Source organism: Physeter macrocephalus, chromosome 12 (assembly GCF_002837175.3).
Source record: "Physeter macrocephalus isolate SW-GA chromosome 12, ASM283717v5, whole genome shotgun sequence".
In the NCBI taxonomy this organism is placed as follows: Eukaryota; Metazoa; Chordata; class Mammalia; order Artiodactyla; family Physeteridae; genus Physeter; species Physeter macrocephalus.
In genome coordinates this window covers 10425407-10444092 of record NC_041225.1, presented here as the reverse complement: position 1 = coordinate 10444092, position 18686 = coordinate 10425407, and the positions used below count along the sequence as shown (strand labels likewise).

Here is an 18686-nt window from a genome sequence, read left to right as displayed (position 1 = left end):
AGATGAAAAGACATCCCTCAGAATGGGAGAAAATATTTGCAAATGAATCAACGGACAAAGGATTAATCTCCAAAATATATAAACAGCTCATGCAGCTCAATATTAAAAAAACAAACAACCCAATCAAAAAACGGGCAGAAGTCCTAAATAGACATTTCTCTAAAGAAAACATATAGACGGCCAAGAAGCACATGAAAAGCTGCTCAACATCCCTAATTATTAGAGAAAGGCAAATCAAAACTACAATGAGGTATCACCTCACACCAGTTAGAATGGGCATCATCCGAAAATCTACAAACAACAAATGCTGGAGAGGGTGCGGAGAAAAGGGAACCCTCTTGCACTGCTGGTGGGAATGTAAATTGATACAGCCACTATGGAGAACAGTATGGAGGTTCCTTAAAAAACTAAAAATAGAATTACCATATGACCCAGGAATCCCACTACTGGGCATATACCCAGAGAAAACCATAGTTCAAAGAGACACATGCACCCCAATGTTCATTGCAGCACTATTTACAATAGCCAGGTCATGGAAGCAACCTAAATGCCCATCAACAGACGAATGGATAAAGAAGATGTGGTACATATGTACAATGGAATAGTACTCAGCCATAAAAAGGAACGAAATTGGGCCATTTGTAGAGACGTGGATGGATCTAGAGACTGTCATACAGAGTGAAGTCAGAAAGAAAAACAAATATCATATAGTAATGCATATATGTGGAATGTAGAAGAATGGTACAGATGAACCAGTTTGCAGGGCAGAAATAGAGACACAGATGTAGAGAACAAACGTATGGACACCAAGTGGGGAAAGTGGTGGGGGGAGTGGTGGTGGTGTGATGAATTGGGAGATTGGGATTGACATGTATACACTGATGTGTATAAAATTGATGACTAATAAGGACCTACTGTATAAAAAACAAAATAAAATAAAATTCTAAAAAAAGACTCTGCCCTCCCAATGCAGGGGGCCCAGGTTCAATCCCTGGTCAGTGAACTAGATCCCGCATGCCACAACTATAAGACCCCGCACACAGCAACGAAGATCCCATGTGCTGCAGCTAAGACCTGGCACGGCCAAATAAATAAATATTTAAAAAAAAATTACTCTGGCTAAAGTGTGAATGAATTGGGGGGGAGGGAACAAGGGAATGTGGGGATACCAGAACAAAGATCCCGCACACAGCAACGAAGATCCCATGTGCTGCAGCTAAGACCTGGCACGGCCAAATAAATAAATATTTAAAAAAAAATTACTCTGGCTAAAGTGTGAATGAATTGGGGGGGAGGGAACAAGGGAATGTGGGGATAAACTGTCAGTAGCGTAGACCAGAATGACAGTGGCAGAGGGCCTGTGCAGAAGTCACATGGATCTTGGAGAGTGACTTCAGACAATCATGAACTTAGATGCTGACTCCGATGGAAGCTGTTGTCCCAGTCGTAGCATCTTTACTGATACAGCACAGCCTCTGGCACTTTGTATGCCTCGTTCTCCATGCCAGTTTATAAAGGTCACCAGAAGTCGTTTGCTTTGACCTGGCAGGGCCAACAGTATACCTTCACATTTTTGCATGGAGACAACGTCAATTCTTCCACTCTCTACTGTCACAGTCCACAGCCATCCTGATCATCTTGACATTCCACAAAATGTAACAGTAGTCCTCTATATTGATGACATTGGATGTCGTCAATGTCCAATAAATTGGCAGGAAGTACCAAGTACTTTAAATGTCTTAGTAAGACATACACAAACGAGAGGGTGGAATTTAACCCCAATACAATTCAGGGACCAGTCACCTCAGTGAAGTTTCTCGGGGTCAATGGTCGAAAAAGTATGTCAAAGCATCGCCACCAAGTTGCTGTACCTCATGTCACCACACACAAGCAGTACAATGCTTAGTAGGCTTTTTTGACTTTTGAAGACAACATAGATCACATTTGAGTGTGCTATTTTTAACCTATCTAGAGAGTCACTTACAGCTGTATAGCTACTAGTTTCATGGAGACCAGAATAAGAGAAGATTCTGCAGCGAGTTTAGGTTGCACAACGGACTGTTCTACTACTTGGGCCTTATGATCCAGGTGAGCCAACAATATTTCGAAGTGACCAGGGCAAAGAGGAATGCTGTATGGAGCCTCCAGCAAGGACCAGTGGGAGAATCACAGTGCAGAACTCCAGGATTTTGGAGCAAGGCTACGCCCTCTTCTGCAAATACCTATTCTCCTTTTGAGAAACAGCTTCTGGCTAGCTATGGGGCCATGGCAGAGACAGAGCACCTAACACTGGGACATGAGGTGATCATGCGGCCTGATCCTCCTCTCATGAACTGTCCGACACCTTGCCATGTGGGGCAGGTACAGCTGCAACCTACCATTAAGTGAAATGCCAAGCTCAGGCAGGTCCAAAAGGCACAAGTTAACATGAGCAGATTCCTTTGACACAACTCCTGTTGCATTGCCTCCTGGGGTGTTCCTTCAGACCAGTTGACCGAAAAAGACAAAACTCAAGCCCAGTTTATAGATGGATTTGTATCATATGCTGCCACAACCAGTAAGTGGACAGGTGCCCTTCATCCCCACTCAGGGTGAAACTGAAAGACAGAAGTAAAGGAAAATCCTCTAGTGGCCATAGCTTCAAGCAGTATCTATTTGGCTGTTCACCATTTGGAGTGTGAGATGGCCAGAACTACAGATCTAGACTAATTCAGGGGCAGTTGCCAATGATCTGACTGGATGGTTAGGGATTCAGAAGGAACAGGACTGTGACACTGGTGAAAAAGAAGTTTGGGGAAGAGGTATATGGGTGGACAAGTTGAATAAGACTATACTATGAAAATAGTTGTGTTCCATATGAATGCCCACCAAAAGGTATCCACCGCATTAGAGACCCTTAATAGTCAGGGGTACACAAATGACATGCTCTGTGGATGCAGGCAGCAGCCTCTTCCTCCAGCCTCCCCCAGCGCTTGCTCAGTGAGCTCATGCGCCATGGTGGCAGGGATGGAGGTTATGCATGGGCTCAACGACAGACTCCCCCTGACCTGGGTAGTACTTCTGCTGAGTTATCTAATTTGCCAATGCAGGGATTTACACTGAGTCCCCAGTATGGACACTATTCCTTGTGGGGATTGGCCAGCCACCTAGTGCCAGGCTGATTACATTCGTCTATTATGGAAGGAGCACAGATCCAACCTCAGAGGACTAGAAACATGTTCTGGATAAGGATTTGCCTTCCCTGCCCACAATGTTTCTACCAGCACCACCATCCATGGACCCTCAGAATGCCTTATCAATCATCACGACGTTCCACACAGCATTGCATCTGATCAAGGAATTCTTCAGAGCAAAGCAAGTGCAGCAGTGGGCTCATGCCCATAGGATTAACCGGACTTACCACGTACACACACCATCATCTGGAAGTGGGTAGCCTAACTGAAAGGTGGAATGGCTTACTGAAAACACAGTTACAGGGAAGTCCCTGGCAGTCCAGTGGTTAGGACTCAGCGCTTTCCCTGCCGAGGGCCTGGGTTCAATCCCTGGTCAGGGACCTAAGATCCCGCAAGCCGCGCAGCACAGCCAATTATAAATAAATAAGTACACGTCTTAAAACAAACAAAAACAACAGTTGCAGTACCATTTGGCGCTCTTGTTTTACAGGATGTAGTACATGCTTTGAATCAGAGACCGTTGTATGGTGCTGTCTTCAAAATATGCGGGTCTAGAACACAGGTGGATGTCAGAGTGACTCCCCTATTACTAACAGATTTCTCACAGAATTTTTGCTTCCCGTCCCAGCAATTTTAAGCCCTGCTGGTTTGGAGATTTTAGTTCCCAAAGAAGGAATGCTTCCACCAAAGGACACAACAATGGTTCCACTAAACTGTAAGATGAGACGGCCACCTGGACATTTTGGGCTCCTTATGCTAGCGAACCAACATGTGTGGAGGAGGGCAGTATGGTGGAGGAGTGTAATCTATTATACTTGCCTGAGTGACTGATCCTGATTACCAAAGGCCAATTGGGTTGCTTCTACACAACGGAGGCAAGTATGTCCAATAGCAAAGGTTAATGAAAAACCACAGCAACCAAAAAAGCGGGGTGGGGGGTGGGGGCAGGATGATTAAGGAGCCAGGGTCTTCGAGACTGAAGATTTGGGTACACTGTACCAGGTAAAGAACCCTGAATAGCTGTGGCTTGAGCTAAGGGCAGAGAACACAGGGAGGGGTAGGGTAATGGAAGAAACAAGCACAGGTATCAATCACAGTATGGTGACCAGTCACAGAAATGAGGACTCTAAGGAGCTTTGCTTGTATCTTCTATTTGCTTGTTACATGTACACGATAATTTGTCTCCGCTAACCATTTTTTCCTTCTTCCCATTTTTAGGTTAACTTGTTGGAAGTTAACCTTGCAACCTAGTCTTTTTAGGTAACATAATATTCAGTGCGGCTATGACTGGATTTGAGGAGTAATACATATAACTATCAGTGGATACATGACTCTTGGGACTGCATCTCATTCTGAGAAAGGCTGAAAACTTGTTCTCTCACATGAAGGGCAGCTGTTTCTGTTAGGCATAAGGAGTCGTCTTCTTCGTTGTGGTGGCTGCTGTATGGGAGTCTGTGTGTGTGAAAGAGCACATAAGGCACGGGATTTCCCTGGCAGTCCAGCAGTTAAGACTTCACCTTCCAATGCAGGGGGTGCGGGTTCCATCCCTGGTCGGTGGAGCTAAGATCCCACGTGCCCCTTGGCCAAAAAACCAAAACATAAAACAAAAGCAGTATTGTAACAAATTCAAAAGACTTAAAAAAAAAAAAAAAGCACACAGGGCAGCTGAGTCAATCAAAGGGGCGGACTGGGCAGGTTATCAATTTAGTGCCCCTCAGCTCCAAATTCACCCCTTTTGCCTGTTGTCTGAATGGACTGGAGCCCTTTAGATTTTTCCTGCCAGCTGCCACTGAGACTTGGCAGAAGAGGGTGCTGGAGACACACCACAGGGAGAAAGGGCTTTGCTTCCCAGTTTCCGTGGGCTCCCTTGAAGGCAACGTGTGCAACTTTCTCAGCGTCTGGCTCGTGCCGTGCCCGAACATTCCGCAGTGCACAGCCTCCAGCAGCAGCCAGCAGCTTCAGCAGGCACCTCCCTCCCCCGCAAGCAGTTTGGTAGCAGAGTGAGACGCCTCCCTGTAAACGCTTTCCTTAGTGCACTAGAGAGCAGATTTCTGACAGGTTCCAGCGGGACAGATTTTCAGCAAGGCCTAGACTTCAGCCTTGGACACTCTATGTCACCCCAAGGAGCAGTGGCTGTTCCTTCTATCTGCTATTCCTACATTCTCTTATTACTAGCCATTTCCTCATTGCTCCAGCCCCATTATAGCTATTAATTCCTGAAGTTAAACTTTCCCCGATCATATTTTCGTATGGTTTCCCTCTCCTGATTGGACCTGGATTAAGCTGGCACTAGCGTAGACTAGACAGTGGCAGAGAACAAAAGGAAGTGGGGAGATTCAAAAGACACAAAGTAAAAGACAGGACTTGGTAACAGATTAGACAAGGGAAGTAGGGGTGAGGGGAAGATGACACCTGGAAAACTATCCAGCCTATGTAACTAGATGAATAGGGGAACCCTTCACCTACACCGAAACGTCCAGAAAGGGGTCACGATTGAGGAGAAAACTCCCAAGCTCAGTTTTGAACAATGTTAAGCTTGAGTTGACTTTAAGACACCCAAAACATATCCAGTGGGCAGTGGGCGCTGAAGTTCAAGAATTTAGAGGAGTCTGCGATTAAGACTGGAGTCATCTCCCTGAGACTGGTAAGTAAAGCCACAGGCAGACTTGAAATGGCCTAGGGAAAAAGTAAACAGTGAGAAGACAGTGCCTGGCACTGAGTCTTGAGGGATCCCAACTCTTAATGGCTGGATAGAGGAAGACGAGCCCGCAAAGGAATGCTGAAGCTGTAAGAGAGGCAGAGGAAAATAAGGACAGTACAGTCGGCCCTCCACATCTGCAGGTTTTGCAGCCACAGATTCAACCAACCTCAGATTAAAAATATTCTGGAAAAAAAATTCCAGAAAATTCCAAACGGCAAAACTTGAACTTGCCACATGCCTGGCAACTATTTACATAGCACTTACATTGTATTAGGCATCGTAAGTAATCTAGAGATGATTTAAAGTATATGCGAGGATGTGCATAGGTTACGTGCAAACACTATGCCATATTATATAAGGGACTGGAGGCTCCTCAGAACTTGGTGTCCACGGGGGTCCTGGAACCAATCCCCTGAGGATACCGAGGGATGACTGTATTGTGTCCCAGAAGCAAAGGGTGGCAGCCAGAGGTGCATGGCTCCTACCTCCCGTTAAGAGAACTTGCTTCAGCTGACTGACGGCCACCAACGGCTGCATCCTCAGATCTCCCACATCTTCAGGTCTGCCACAGTGCCCAGGCCAGGGCCACCCTTCTGCCCAGGCCGGGGCCACCCTTCCTCCAGGCAGCTCCTAATCAATGAGCTTGCCGAAAACCACTTCTGCTTGATTCTTCCGCGCTCCAGGCTTCCCACCGGCCTGGCTGAGAGGTTCTCAGAATTGCACTGCAGTCAGATGCTCTTCCTACCTCCTTCCCTCCCTCTTTCCTCACACAGCCCTGCACCGCAGGTTGAAACCACCCACCTCCAGACTTCTAGTTAAGCCCAATAATAATTTATCTCTCTCAGTCAGATATTTTGTTACTTAGAGATAAATCCATCCTAAACTGACACACCACCCACAGGCTGACAGGAAGAGACAAGCATGACGTCCACCAGATGACAGACTATAGGGTAGACAGTTTGTGAGGATTTTTTTTTTTTTTAATCCTCCCCTTAGGCAGCAGCCTAAGGGAAGGATATGAAATAAGAGGCTGGTTTAAAAACAGGAAAATATTTAATCCATCCCAAAACACACACGAAGAAATGAAGAGAACTACAGGAAAACTATCTACCTATGATGGAAGAAGGGTGTTACTGGTTTCAAGCTCTAATTCCTATAATCTTGAGGCTTTGATGCTTAGAAGAAAACTATCTTCTCCTTCAGCTACTCCCAGCTATTCAGAAATAAATTACATACATCTGTAAAAGAGTCCTGGCCTGCTGGAAGGGAGATAGACAGGAAGGAGAAAGGAGCATCCATCTACAATAAATTGCTCAAAGACCAGCTGAATGACAGCACAGAGCCGTCCTAGGCAGAAGGACCGGGGATGCTCTGGTGTGAACCGGGACACATAAAACCTGGGCTGGCTCAGGGGCTGGGCCGTCAGCCTGTGCTCAGCATTCGTATTTCCATCTTCAGCCAAAGCCCCCTGGGAGCAAAGCTCTAGATGCCTCCTTCAAGCCCCCTGCTGGTTGGTTTCATCGTTATCTCGCCTCTTCCAAATCTGTAAGAAATGAATACAATAGATATTTAGGAGCCGGCATTCAATCCACAAATATTTATCAAGTACCTAAATCTGTGCTAGGCAACGGACAAACTATCACCCCACTTGTGTATTTGCTAAGTCCCCTGAAACTAACTCATAATCTTTCAGAAAATTCCCTTTCATTCAACTGTCACTTTTCTACCCATCCTTCTCTTCCCATTCCAAACTCCTTTTCTAAAAAGTGACTCATAGTCAGACCTGCAACTTTAGACAAAGTCACCAAGGAAAGAGTTCTCTCTGGAATGAGCAGCGTCTCCCTCCTTTTTTACAAAGCTATAGCATCTTCTTGGCCTCCGTCTTCCTTCTCTGCAGGTACTAGGACAGTTAGAAAAAGAAGATAGAGATACTCTACTCCATGACCTCCCAACCCAGTGAAGAGGAGAGTTAAACTAGTCCAGCTGGTGGTCCATGAAGACAGGAGACAGGGCGGTGGGGTCACAAAGAGTGCTGACTTTGCCCTGGGGACCGGGGAAGCTTCAGAGACAACTCCTAGCTGGCGGCCCGGATGGTTCTGGGCTCTTCCTCCTTGAAACCAGACCAGACACTCACAAAACTCACCTGGCGCACCGTAAGCAGAACCTCCTTGCTCACTCATCACTCTTCCACGCTCCTCCACCCTTCTCCTCCCTGAAGATCACTCCTGGGCTTTAAGGGCCATATAATCTGGTCCCACCACACTCCCCCGTGCATGTCCAAAGGCACCCAACCGAACTCAATCCCATTCTGTGCCTTCGCCCACATTGCTGCTCTCACTGGACCCACACTCCATCTCCTCCGTGCTCATGGAGTCTGCGGCCAACCCACCTGAATGTAAGCCTCCGACAGTGTGATCATCTGGGGAAGGATGTCAGTCACCTGGAGGTCCTGTAATTCATACCATTTGCCTGTGCCCTGCAGAGAGTACGAAGGGCTGGGTTAGTCTGCTCTCTGAAACTGAAAGGGTATAAGAGGGAAGGGATCACAGCTGAAAGCTAGAAAAATCAGAATAGTCACTAGACCGTCACCCGGCAAGAGCTGTACGTAAAAGGGTACATGGCCTCTGCTGGGCATCGTTCAACTTAAAGACTTTTCAGGGTGTTCATCTCGGCAAACTCAATTCCTGCTGAGGACTCCTTGAAGTACAATGGAGTCTCAAACACTGTATGCCGTTTAAGGACAATAAAGAGAAAGAAGAGGAAGCCCTCTACTCCTCACCTAAGACGTCTCCCTGCTACTCAGAAGTGGCGGAATAGACAGACTGACTTAGGAGGTGCAGTGTTAACCCAAAGTGGACATTCCCATCCCCCGTCCCAGAGGACACAGCAAGTTAGTCAAGAAAAGTGTCCTTGGTGGACACTGTCCACCATACTAACCTGTTTCCTCTGGCCTAAAAAAACAGTGCTGCAAATACAGCAATATCTACCTTACTGCATGCTTCCATAAACAAGGGGGAAAAGAGGTTTCTGGAATATGGCAGAGGCAATGCTGGAAGCTCACCAGCCTCACCCATCCAAACTTCTAAGAAATGCCAACGACAGATATACTCCAGATATTCTGGATATTCCAGTAGTTCAGAACAGGAAACACAACAAAAGCTCAGGATCACATAATCAAGTCCCTAGTCCTGGTAAAACCAAATATCTAGGTTCAAATCCCAATTCTACTGACTTCAGATAAATTATTCAAACTCTGAGCCTAGGTTCCTCACTTGTAAAAAGACGACGGTATTAACAACTATCTTGAAAGTGTGTTTTAAGGATATAAACGAGATGAACATCCATGAGCACGCGGCATACTGTCTAGCACACAGCGAAGCGCTTGACAGACAGAGCTAGTTATTATTAAACCCACGGCCCCAGAACACTAATCAAATTAGAACAATCCGTGCTAGTAATCTGTGTGATACCAAATATATCTTAAGCACGTTTCAGCCATTTTCAGCAAATTCACACAATTTTTTTAGCTGAAAGGGAATCTACACACCGCACTTTGTAAACTTTAATTTCATACCAATCAGAGGGTCTTGTTAACATGCAGACTGTGATTCAGGAGGTGTGGGAGGGGTCTGAGATTCTGCGATTTGTAACAAGTTCTTATATGATGTCAGTGCTGCTGGTCCAAGGATTCCACTTTAGGTGGTAAGGCTCTAGTCTAGGACAGTGCTTCTCAATCTTGGCTGCGTGCTGGAAATCTCCTGGGAACTTTAAAACATCATGATGCCTGGTTCCCACCTCCAGATAATCTAATGCAGTCTTAACTCTGACACTTTGGGCCAGAAAATTCTTTGCTGCGCAGGCAGCCTGTGCACTGTAAGATATTTAGCAGCATCCCTGGCCTCTGCCCAGTTGAAAACCAACAGGCACAAATTACGCTGTTCTCGCGTAACTGGCCTGCGGTGGCCCAGGTGCAAGGAGTCTAAAATCTGCCCACAGGGGAGTCCCATGTGCAGCCAAAATTGAGAACCGTTGCCTCAAACTGACCACTGTCAGCTCTATTACTTGCAGAATCCCAAAGTCAAGGAGAAGAAAGAGCAAACTGAAAGGAGCGACCTCTGAAATGCCAAAGGAACACCACCTGCTCCTGCCACGGCACCACGAGAAGTCAGCCCCACTCACATGATGAAGCACGTGAATCCGGTAGGAGCCCTCAGAGGGCTTGCCGTCGTGTACAATGTTGGCGATGAGGTCGTAGGTGGTATTCTTGTGCACCGCCTGTACTTCCTCAGACAAGTACTCTCTCAGATCCACATTTCTGATGATGATGAAAATAAAGTGAAGATCAGACAAAGCCTACTAGGTTGCCCTGTAGAGGTTCACTGTCTTACCCAAATGGACCATGAAGCTCTGGAACCCTATTTCAGGACCCTGGATCTAGGTGGGCTTGAAGAGCCACGGGAGCCCAAGTTTGTGGACATTCATATAATCCACCATATAAATGGGCCAAACTGGAAAGACTGGCTCTATGGGAAAAGCACACTTTAAAAGCATGCTTAGGACAGGGAGATCAGCTCAGTGCTTTGTGTCCACCTAGAAGGGTGGGATAGGGAGGGTGGGAGGGAGATGCAAGAGGGAGGAGATATGCAGATATATGTATGTGTATAGCTGATTCACTTTGTTGTAAGGCAGAAACTAACACACCATTGTAAAGCAATTATACTCCAATAAACATGTTAAAAAAATAAATAAATAAAAAGTAAAAAATAAAAGCATGCTTAGGGACTTCTCTGGTGGCCCAGTGGGTAAGACTCCGCGCTCCCAATGCAGGGGGCCCGGGTTTGATCCCTGGTTGGGGAGCTAGATCCTGCATGCATGCTGCAACTAAGAGTCCGCATGCCGCAACAAAGATCTCATGTGCCGCGATTAAGACCAGGCGCAGCCAAAATAAATAAATAAATAAACCAATCCGTAAATAATAAATTTTTTAAAAAATCTAAATAAAAAGCATGCCTAGCAGTCAAAAGTGCAGGGCCTGGAGTCATTCCGATCTGATCTGGAATCGGGGCTCTGCCACCTCAGAGCTGTGTTTGAGTTTAAGCAGGTGACATAACCTAGGGCTCCTCTGTGAGAATGAGAGCCACCTTCTCCTCTGAGGTGAGAACAAGTGTAACCGCCCCACCCTCTGCCCTATCTGGGAATCAGCTGCAGCTGCAGTGTCAAGGGGACACCTGGTCTCTGGCCTTAGGCTATGAAAGTCTGATCACATGATCATGTGGGTGGTCACTGTATATAATCACTGTAACAATTTCAATATGGCAAACCAGGCAGATCAATCCGATTTATTTTTTTCTTTGATCTTCTGGAACCTTGCTTCTTTATTTGATTGTTTTTCTTTTAGTTAAATAAGCAAAAGGTTACAAGTAACAAAAATCCACCCTAGGTAGCTTAGGCACAAAAGGGGTATTTATTCAAGGGTTTCAGACTAGTAAATGCAGCTGAAACCAAGCACTGGAGAGGCAGCAAGATCCGAGAGATACCTGCCCTCTTCTCTGCTTTGACATCAGCTTTACTCTTTTCCCATCCACTTTCTTTCCTTTATGGAACCCACACTGGCTACCCCACAGCTTCCAAATTTCTCAGTTCTGGTTGCCAAAAGAAACTACTGACTAGGTTCCTTCAACTGGGACTTAGAAATATAAAATTTATTTTTAATACCTGAACATTCATTTTTTAAAATATAGGGCTTCCCTGGTGGCGCAGTGGTTGAGAGTCCGCCTGCCGATGCAGGGGACACGGGTTCCTGCCCCGGTCCGGGAAGATCCCACATGCCACGAAGCGGCTGGGCCCGTGAGCCACGGTCGCTGAGCCTGCGCGTCCAGAGCCTGTGCTCCGCAACGGGAGAGGCCACAACAGTGAGAGGCCCGCGTACCGCAGAAAAAATATATATATAGAGAGAGAGAAGCATTCTTGATGTACTTAGAATAAAACCTGCTTTTGTGTTTTATTTGTTGAATTCTGTCAGTTGAAGTATATACATGTACACCGGTTATTACGAAGTCAAGAGCTATAATAAATGCTTACTGTGAAGACTACGATGACAATTACTAAGATCTTTCAAATAGCTAAACAGGGAAGTAGATTGACAGTTAACATGAATATTGAGAGAATGTTAACTACACTATTTTCAGGAAAAATATAACCTTCTGTAACCTACAAATACTTAAAAATTTAAATACAATGTAGAGTAAGAGAGATTATATCCTATTTCTAATCTCTGTAGAACTGTCTGATGTGCTACGACTCAAAACACAAAACACAGTAATGTCATCTCTGGAGGGATTTACAGTAAATGCTAATAGAGGTCACATCCAGTGGTCACTTCCAGATATGTAACTCCTTTTGAATTTTAGACTATGAATATATTCTCTCTCCAAAAATACAAAAAGTTTTCAATGCAAACCATGTATTAATAAAACAACTTTGTTCTAACTATATTATGTAATTTTCTATGTGTTCATGATAGCTATTTATTTCTACAGACTGACAGTGTCACATATAGATCAAAAAGTCGTCGTTGCTTTTTGTTGGGTGTTTTGTTTTGTTTTGGCCACGCAGCTTGCGGGATGCTGGCTCCCCCACCAGGGGTCAAACCCGGGCCCCGGCAGTGAGAGCGCTGAGTCCTAACCACTGGACCACCACGGAATTCCCTAAACAGTCACTGGTAAAAGAAAATTTAGATATGAATCTGAGGAAACCCATGTGAGTTTTAGAAATGCCTCCCGGCTGCCAAAAACTGACTTCTTGTATGGTCTTCTCAGCTTTAACAACAGCTGTTCAGACTTCTCTGAATGAGTCCTAGAAAAATCTTTAGAAGTATTTATACTCAAGTTTCCATGACTGAAACGAAACTGTTTAAGTGACAAAAGGGAATAAATACACGTTAAATCATTTTGTTTTAGAAAACAGTCAATGGAGCAAACCATACTCATCCGCCAATCAGAACAGTCCAATTTTGAGACCACCTAACTAGCTGGAAGTGAAACTTGAAACCTGTGCTCCAGAAACCCTACCTCCAAATGAGCAGAGGGTCCCTAATCCCTGCAAGTCTGATCAATCTCTGGTAAAAAGAAGATGTGTTATGAATAAAACACAGGAGAAGAATTAGGTCTGATAAGGGTCCTCTTCAAGAAGCGAGGACCTTGGCTAACCTAGAACCATATTAGTCTAAAAGTAATGACAATGCACAAAGTAATTAAAGTACAGGTTTCCAGAATCAGTCGCACAGTTTGATGTTCTCTAGAAGGCTGACTGGTTGAGAAGTAATCTTTTTCTCAACTTCTCCAAAGCCTTCTGAAAGACAAACTACTGAAGTCACAGTTACCAAAAATCCAAATGCAACTGGTGGCAAAATAAACATACTACAGGTCCAATATAAAAGAAACTGCCGGAGTAAGGAAATTTCTGTGGCGACTGAGCAGGAACTACCACCAACACATAGCCCTTCCTCTGGAGCTGCCCTGGAGTCGAGGGCGCTCCTTCCTTCCAGGAGCAAACTGGTGACTGTGGCAATTCACAAAAGGCCAGTTCTGAACTAAAACCCTGATACACAGACTTTCAAGGAAAGCCCCTGTGGTCCTATGCAAGTTGGCAGAGAGCTAGCCTTCTTGTCCCCCGATTTCATTCTACTTGTCACACAAATACGATACTAGAGAAGAAAAGGATGAGAAGTGTGTGAAAAGAGAAAAAGAAGTTCTCCTGTAATCCTAACTACAAAGGTTTTCTCTCCTCAACCCCCACTGTTCTCAGAGTCCTCGTGATGATGGAACCAGAAACAATAAAATATTACACCTGGAAGGACCCCTAGGGCTCATCTAGTCCAAGCTCCTCATTTAATCCAGGAGAGAATATGTAAATGACCTGCCCAAGGCCACATGGCTAGGACCGCACAGAACTCAGGCTTCTTTAAATTTTAGTTGCTACCCTCTTAAAACTCTACACAGAATTAAGAACCAGTACTGGGACTTCGCTGGTGGAGCAATGGTTAAGAATCCGCCTGCCGATGCAGGACACACGGGTTCGAGCCCTGGTCCGGGAAGATCCCACATGCCGCGGAGCAACTAAGCCCAAGCGCCACAACTACTGAAGCCTGCGCTCTAGAGCCCGTGAGCCACAAGAGAAGCCACCGCAATGGGAAGCCCATGACTGCAAAAAAGAGTAGCCCCCGCTCGCTGCAACTGGAGAAAGCCTGCGCACAGCAACAAAGACCCAACGCAGCCAAAAATAAATAAGTAAAATAAATAAATTTATTTAAAAAAATAAATAACCGGTACTATTTTCAAAGGAGAACACTGGCAGTCCTGGAGCAGTCTGGGCATCTGGAAAATGGAGGCGATGGAGGTAGAAAGACAAGAGAAGAAGATGAACATCTGCCCCTTATAGCTCCCAACGACTTTCTAAGGTTTAAAAACACCACACTCCTGAGCTATTACAGCATGGTAATCCTATCGTCCATCCATCCAAATCGTTCTCAGTAAGGAACCACCTTAGGGCTCCGCTCTTACCTTATCTAAACGCCCACACACAGACCCACATTTCTTCCTGCCAGCCCTGCCACCAGGCTTCTCCGTGTTCTCAGAGAGATCATCTTCAGAGTGTGAAAAACCCTGTCCCTTGAGAACTGGAAACCAACTGTCTACCTCCAAAAGGGTCTTGCAGGAGCTTTCTGTGACTCCTCCAAATTTCCCATTAGGACACTCATGAATGTTTGCAAAAAGACAACTGCATGGTCAATTAAAAATAAGACTATACATCAAAATGTATAACTTCCTCATCAATAGGGAGAAACTGAACACATTTCAGACTTTATCCTCTAGGGAAGAAATAAGGTAGCAGGGCCCCAAGAAAGCAAGGCAAATCTAGAGTCATCCCCACTGTCCATCCTTAACTACAGCATACAAGATGCAATGACCAGAAAACAGATGGACAGACTAACTGCTCAGGATTATCTTCAAAGCCAAGAGACTCCTACCTGTCCTACCCTACTTTTACCAACTGTTTTGCCCTTTACCGAAAGACTACAATTCCCAGCAAGCAACAGGAGAGAAGATAAAAGAGGAACTGCCTGCAGGGAAACATCCATCTTTGAGGCCCCTAAAATATCTCTATCCTTCCAATAAAAACCCTTAACTTATGTAGTGTAGGTAGCTGCCTTGCAATCTCCAACTAAGACAGTCCAAAACTAAGAGTGGCACAAAGATTTAAAAAGAAATTCAAGCTCATGCCCCCTAAGAGGAAGTGAAGGAGGGGAACACTCACGTAATAGGGAAGTTGACAATAGTCGGATTCTTCTCCACAAAGAAATTGTTCTTAGTGAATCTCTTAATACAAAAGATTAAATATGGAGGCAGCTTGGTGAGCTGGAAGCGCTTCAGAAAGTTCTCCTTGTAAGTCTTATATTCCTAGAGAGAGAAAAGAAAATTATCAAATTAGAGCAGGGACATGAGTTTTGTTTTGGCCTGTTTTGGGTTTTTTAATATAATTTTGCCTTACATGTAGAATTCAGAAGACACCTGATCCCAGAAACCACCTACAAGGCTGAGGAATAGCTGTTTAGCTACGGCTAAAATACCTCAACTGTGGGCTGCATTTCAGCCAGCACACAATCATACTGTTGAACTCCAACCACAGTAACATGGATATTCCTTTCTATAAGGAAAACAAAAATGTCAAGTGAAAAAGAGGATTTGTTAAAAGCTCAGAATTTTAAAACCGTGAGAGTCTCACTTAATTCAAAATAAAGAAGAGCTTCCTGACCATTAGACGCATGCACTGTGGAACAGGCACTTATGAGGCAGCGAGGAGCCCCTCATCACTGAGGGTTTTCCAGCAGAGCTGTCAACTGATATCCCACATTCCTTCCTCCTCAAAGGCCCCGAGACTGGTGGGTCAAGTTCAATCTGTTGGGCAACACTTACTGAGGCCTCACTCAGCACGTCTGAGGGGATGGAGTGGTGGGGGCCCAGGACATTCTCCTCAGCCCAAGAGGCTTAAAAGCTAGTGAACATATATTTACTTTCCCTTAACACAAACACAATGTAGTACAGTAAAAACTAAGAGATAGGGGCTTCCCTGGTGGCGCAGTGGTTGAGAGTCCGCCTGCCAATGCAGGGAACACGGGTTCGAGCCCTGGTCCGGGAAGATCCCACATGCCGCGGAGCGACTAGGCCCGTGCACCACAACTACTGAGTCTATGCTCTAAAGCCCATGCTCAGCAATAAGAGAAGCCACCGCAATGAGAAGCCCGCGCAACGCAACGAAGAGTGGCCCCTGCTCTCCGCAACTAGGGAAAGCCCACGCACAGCAACGAAGACCCAATGCAGCCAAAAATAAAATAAATAAATTAAAAAAAACAAACAAACAAAGAGATAGGAATAAAAGACTAATCATAATCAGAGAGGGAATACCAATGAGACCATCACTCTCTAGAGCGTCACATCACAAGAAAAGACAACTACAGATCAGTATTTCTATGAATATGGACGCCAAAATCCTCAACAAAATACTAGCAAACCCATTCCAACATAAACAGCAACGAAGAATTATACACCCATTATACATGACCAAGTATGATTTATCCAGGAATACAAAGGTAGCTTAACATCCAAAAATTAATTAATGTAATGTACCATTTCATATTAATAAAATAATAAGGCAATAAATAGGAATAACCGAAAACCATACAATCATCTCATTAGACACAAAAAAGCATTTGACAAAATCCAACACCTTATCATGAGAAAAACACTCAATAAACTACAGATAGAAAGAACTTCCTCAACTTGATAAAGCGTACCTATGAAAAATCCACAGCTAACGTCATACTTACTGGTGAAAGCCTGGATGCGCTCCCTTAAGATCAGGGATGACATAAGGATGTGTGCATTTACCACTTCTATTCAACACTGTACTAGAGGTTCCAGCCAGAGCAATTAGGCAATAAAACGTAAATAAGTAAATAAGCATCCAGATTGGAAAGGAAGAAATAAAACTATCTCTGTTTGCAGATGACATGATCTTGTATGTGGAAAATCCTAAGAAATCCACTTTAAAAGTCTGGCAAGGTTGCAGGCTACAAAATCAATATACAAAAATCAACTGTATTTCTACACACATGCAATTAACAATCCAAAACTAAACTTAAGAAAACAACTCCATTTATAATGGTATCAAAAAGAATAAAATATTTAGGAATAAACTTAAAAGAAGTTCAAAACATACTCTGAAAACTATAAAACATTGTTGAAAGAAATTAAAGAAGATAAATAAATAGAAAAACATCCCATGTTTATGAATCAGAAGACTTCTATTATTAAGATGGCAATAATTGCCAAACTAATCTACAGATTCAACACAATCCCTGTCAGAATACCAGCTAGCTTCTTTGTAGAAATCCACAAGCTGATCCTCAAATTTGAATGTGCAAGGAATTGCAAGGAACCCAAAATAGCCAGAACTATCTTGAAAAAGAACAAAGTCGGAGGATTCACAGTTTCTGATTTCAAAACTAACTACAAAGCAGTAATAACCAAGACTGTGGTCTTGATATATACGTCAACGGAATAAAATTGAGAATCCGGAAACAAACCCATGTGTCTATGGTCAAATGTTTTTCAACAAGGGTGCCAAGACCATTCAATGCGAAAAGAATAGTCTTTTCAACAAACAGTACTAGGACAACTAGACAGTCAGTCATATGCAAAAGAATAAAGTTGGACCTTGTACTTTATATCATATACTAAAATTTACTTAAAATGAATTAAAGGCCTGAAACGTAAGAGCTAAAACTACAAAAGTCTTAGATGAAAACACAAGAGTAAATTTTCATGACCTGGGATTTAACAATGGATTCTTACATATGACAACAAAAGCACACACTATAAAAGAAAAACTGGACAGTATTTCAACAAAATTAAAACTTTTATGCCTCAAATGATACTATCAAGAGGGTGAAAATGCAAGCCACAGAATGGGAGAAAATATTTGCAAATCATACATCTGATAAGGGACTGGTATCTAGATTATATACAGAATTCTTACAACTCAATAATAATAAATAGATAAATAACCTAATTTTAAAAATGCACAAAGGATCTAAATAAACATTTCTCCAAAGATGATATGCAAATGTCCAACGAGCACATGAAAAAATGGTTAACATCATTAGTCATCAGGGAAGTACAAATCAAAACCATAATGAGATACCACTTCACACCTACTAGGATGCCTATAATCTAGAAAATGAACAATAACAAACATTGGTGAAGATGTAGAGAAACTGGAACACTCATACACTGGTGGTAGGAATATAACATAGTGCAGCCACTTTGGAAGACAGTCTGGCAGTTCTTCAAATGGCTAACCATAAGAGTTACCATATGACTCAGCAATTCCACTCCCCAATACCCACCCAAGAGGAATGAAAACATGTCCACACAAAAACTTGTAGACTGGTATTTATAGTAGCATTATTCGTAAGAGCAGAAAGGTGAAAACAACTCCAAATGTCCATCAGCTGATGAATGAATAAACAAAATGTGGTGTATTCATACACCAAATGGGATATTATTTGGCTGCAAAAAGGAATGAAGTACTGATAGATGCTACAACATGAATGAACCCTGAAAATGCTATATACTAAGTGAAAGAAGCAAATCACAAAAGACCACATATTATATGACATGTCCAGAAGAGGCAAATCTACAGAGGCAGAAAGTAGATTAGTAGTTGTCTAGGGCTGGGGGAGACAAGAGGGT

General features: G+C 43.9%; 1 protein-coding gene across 1 annotated transcript in view; it reads right to left on the bottom strand.

The window, feature by feature from the left end:
* Positions 1–6898: 6898 nt before the first annotated feature.
* Positions 6899–18686, bottom strand: part of USP39 (ubiquitin specific peptidase 39) — a 29945-nt gene continuing 18157 nt past the window's right edge. The window contains exons 10-13 of the mRNA XM_024129892.3: positions 15190–15332; positions 10054–10189; positions 8264–8350; positions 6899–7417 (exon numbers count right to left, since the gene is read on the bottom strand). Of these exons, the coding sequence (XP_023985660.1) occupies positions 7370–7417; positions 8264–8350; positions 10054–10189; positions 15190–15332 (414 nt within the window). The 3' untranslated portion in view covers positions 6899–7369. The remainder of the gene's footprint in view (positions 7418–8263; positions 8351–10053; positions 10190–15189; positions 15333–18686) is intronic.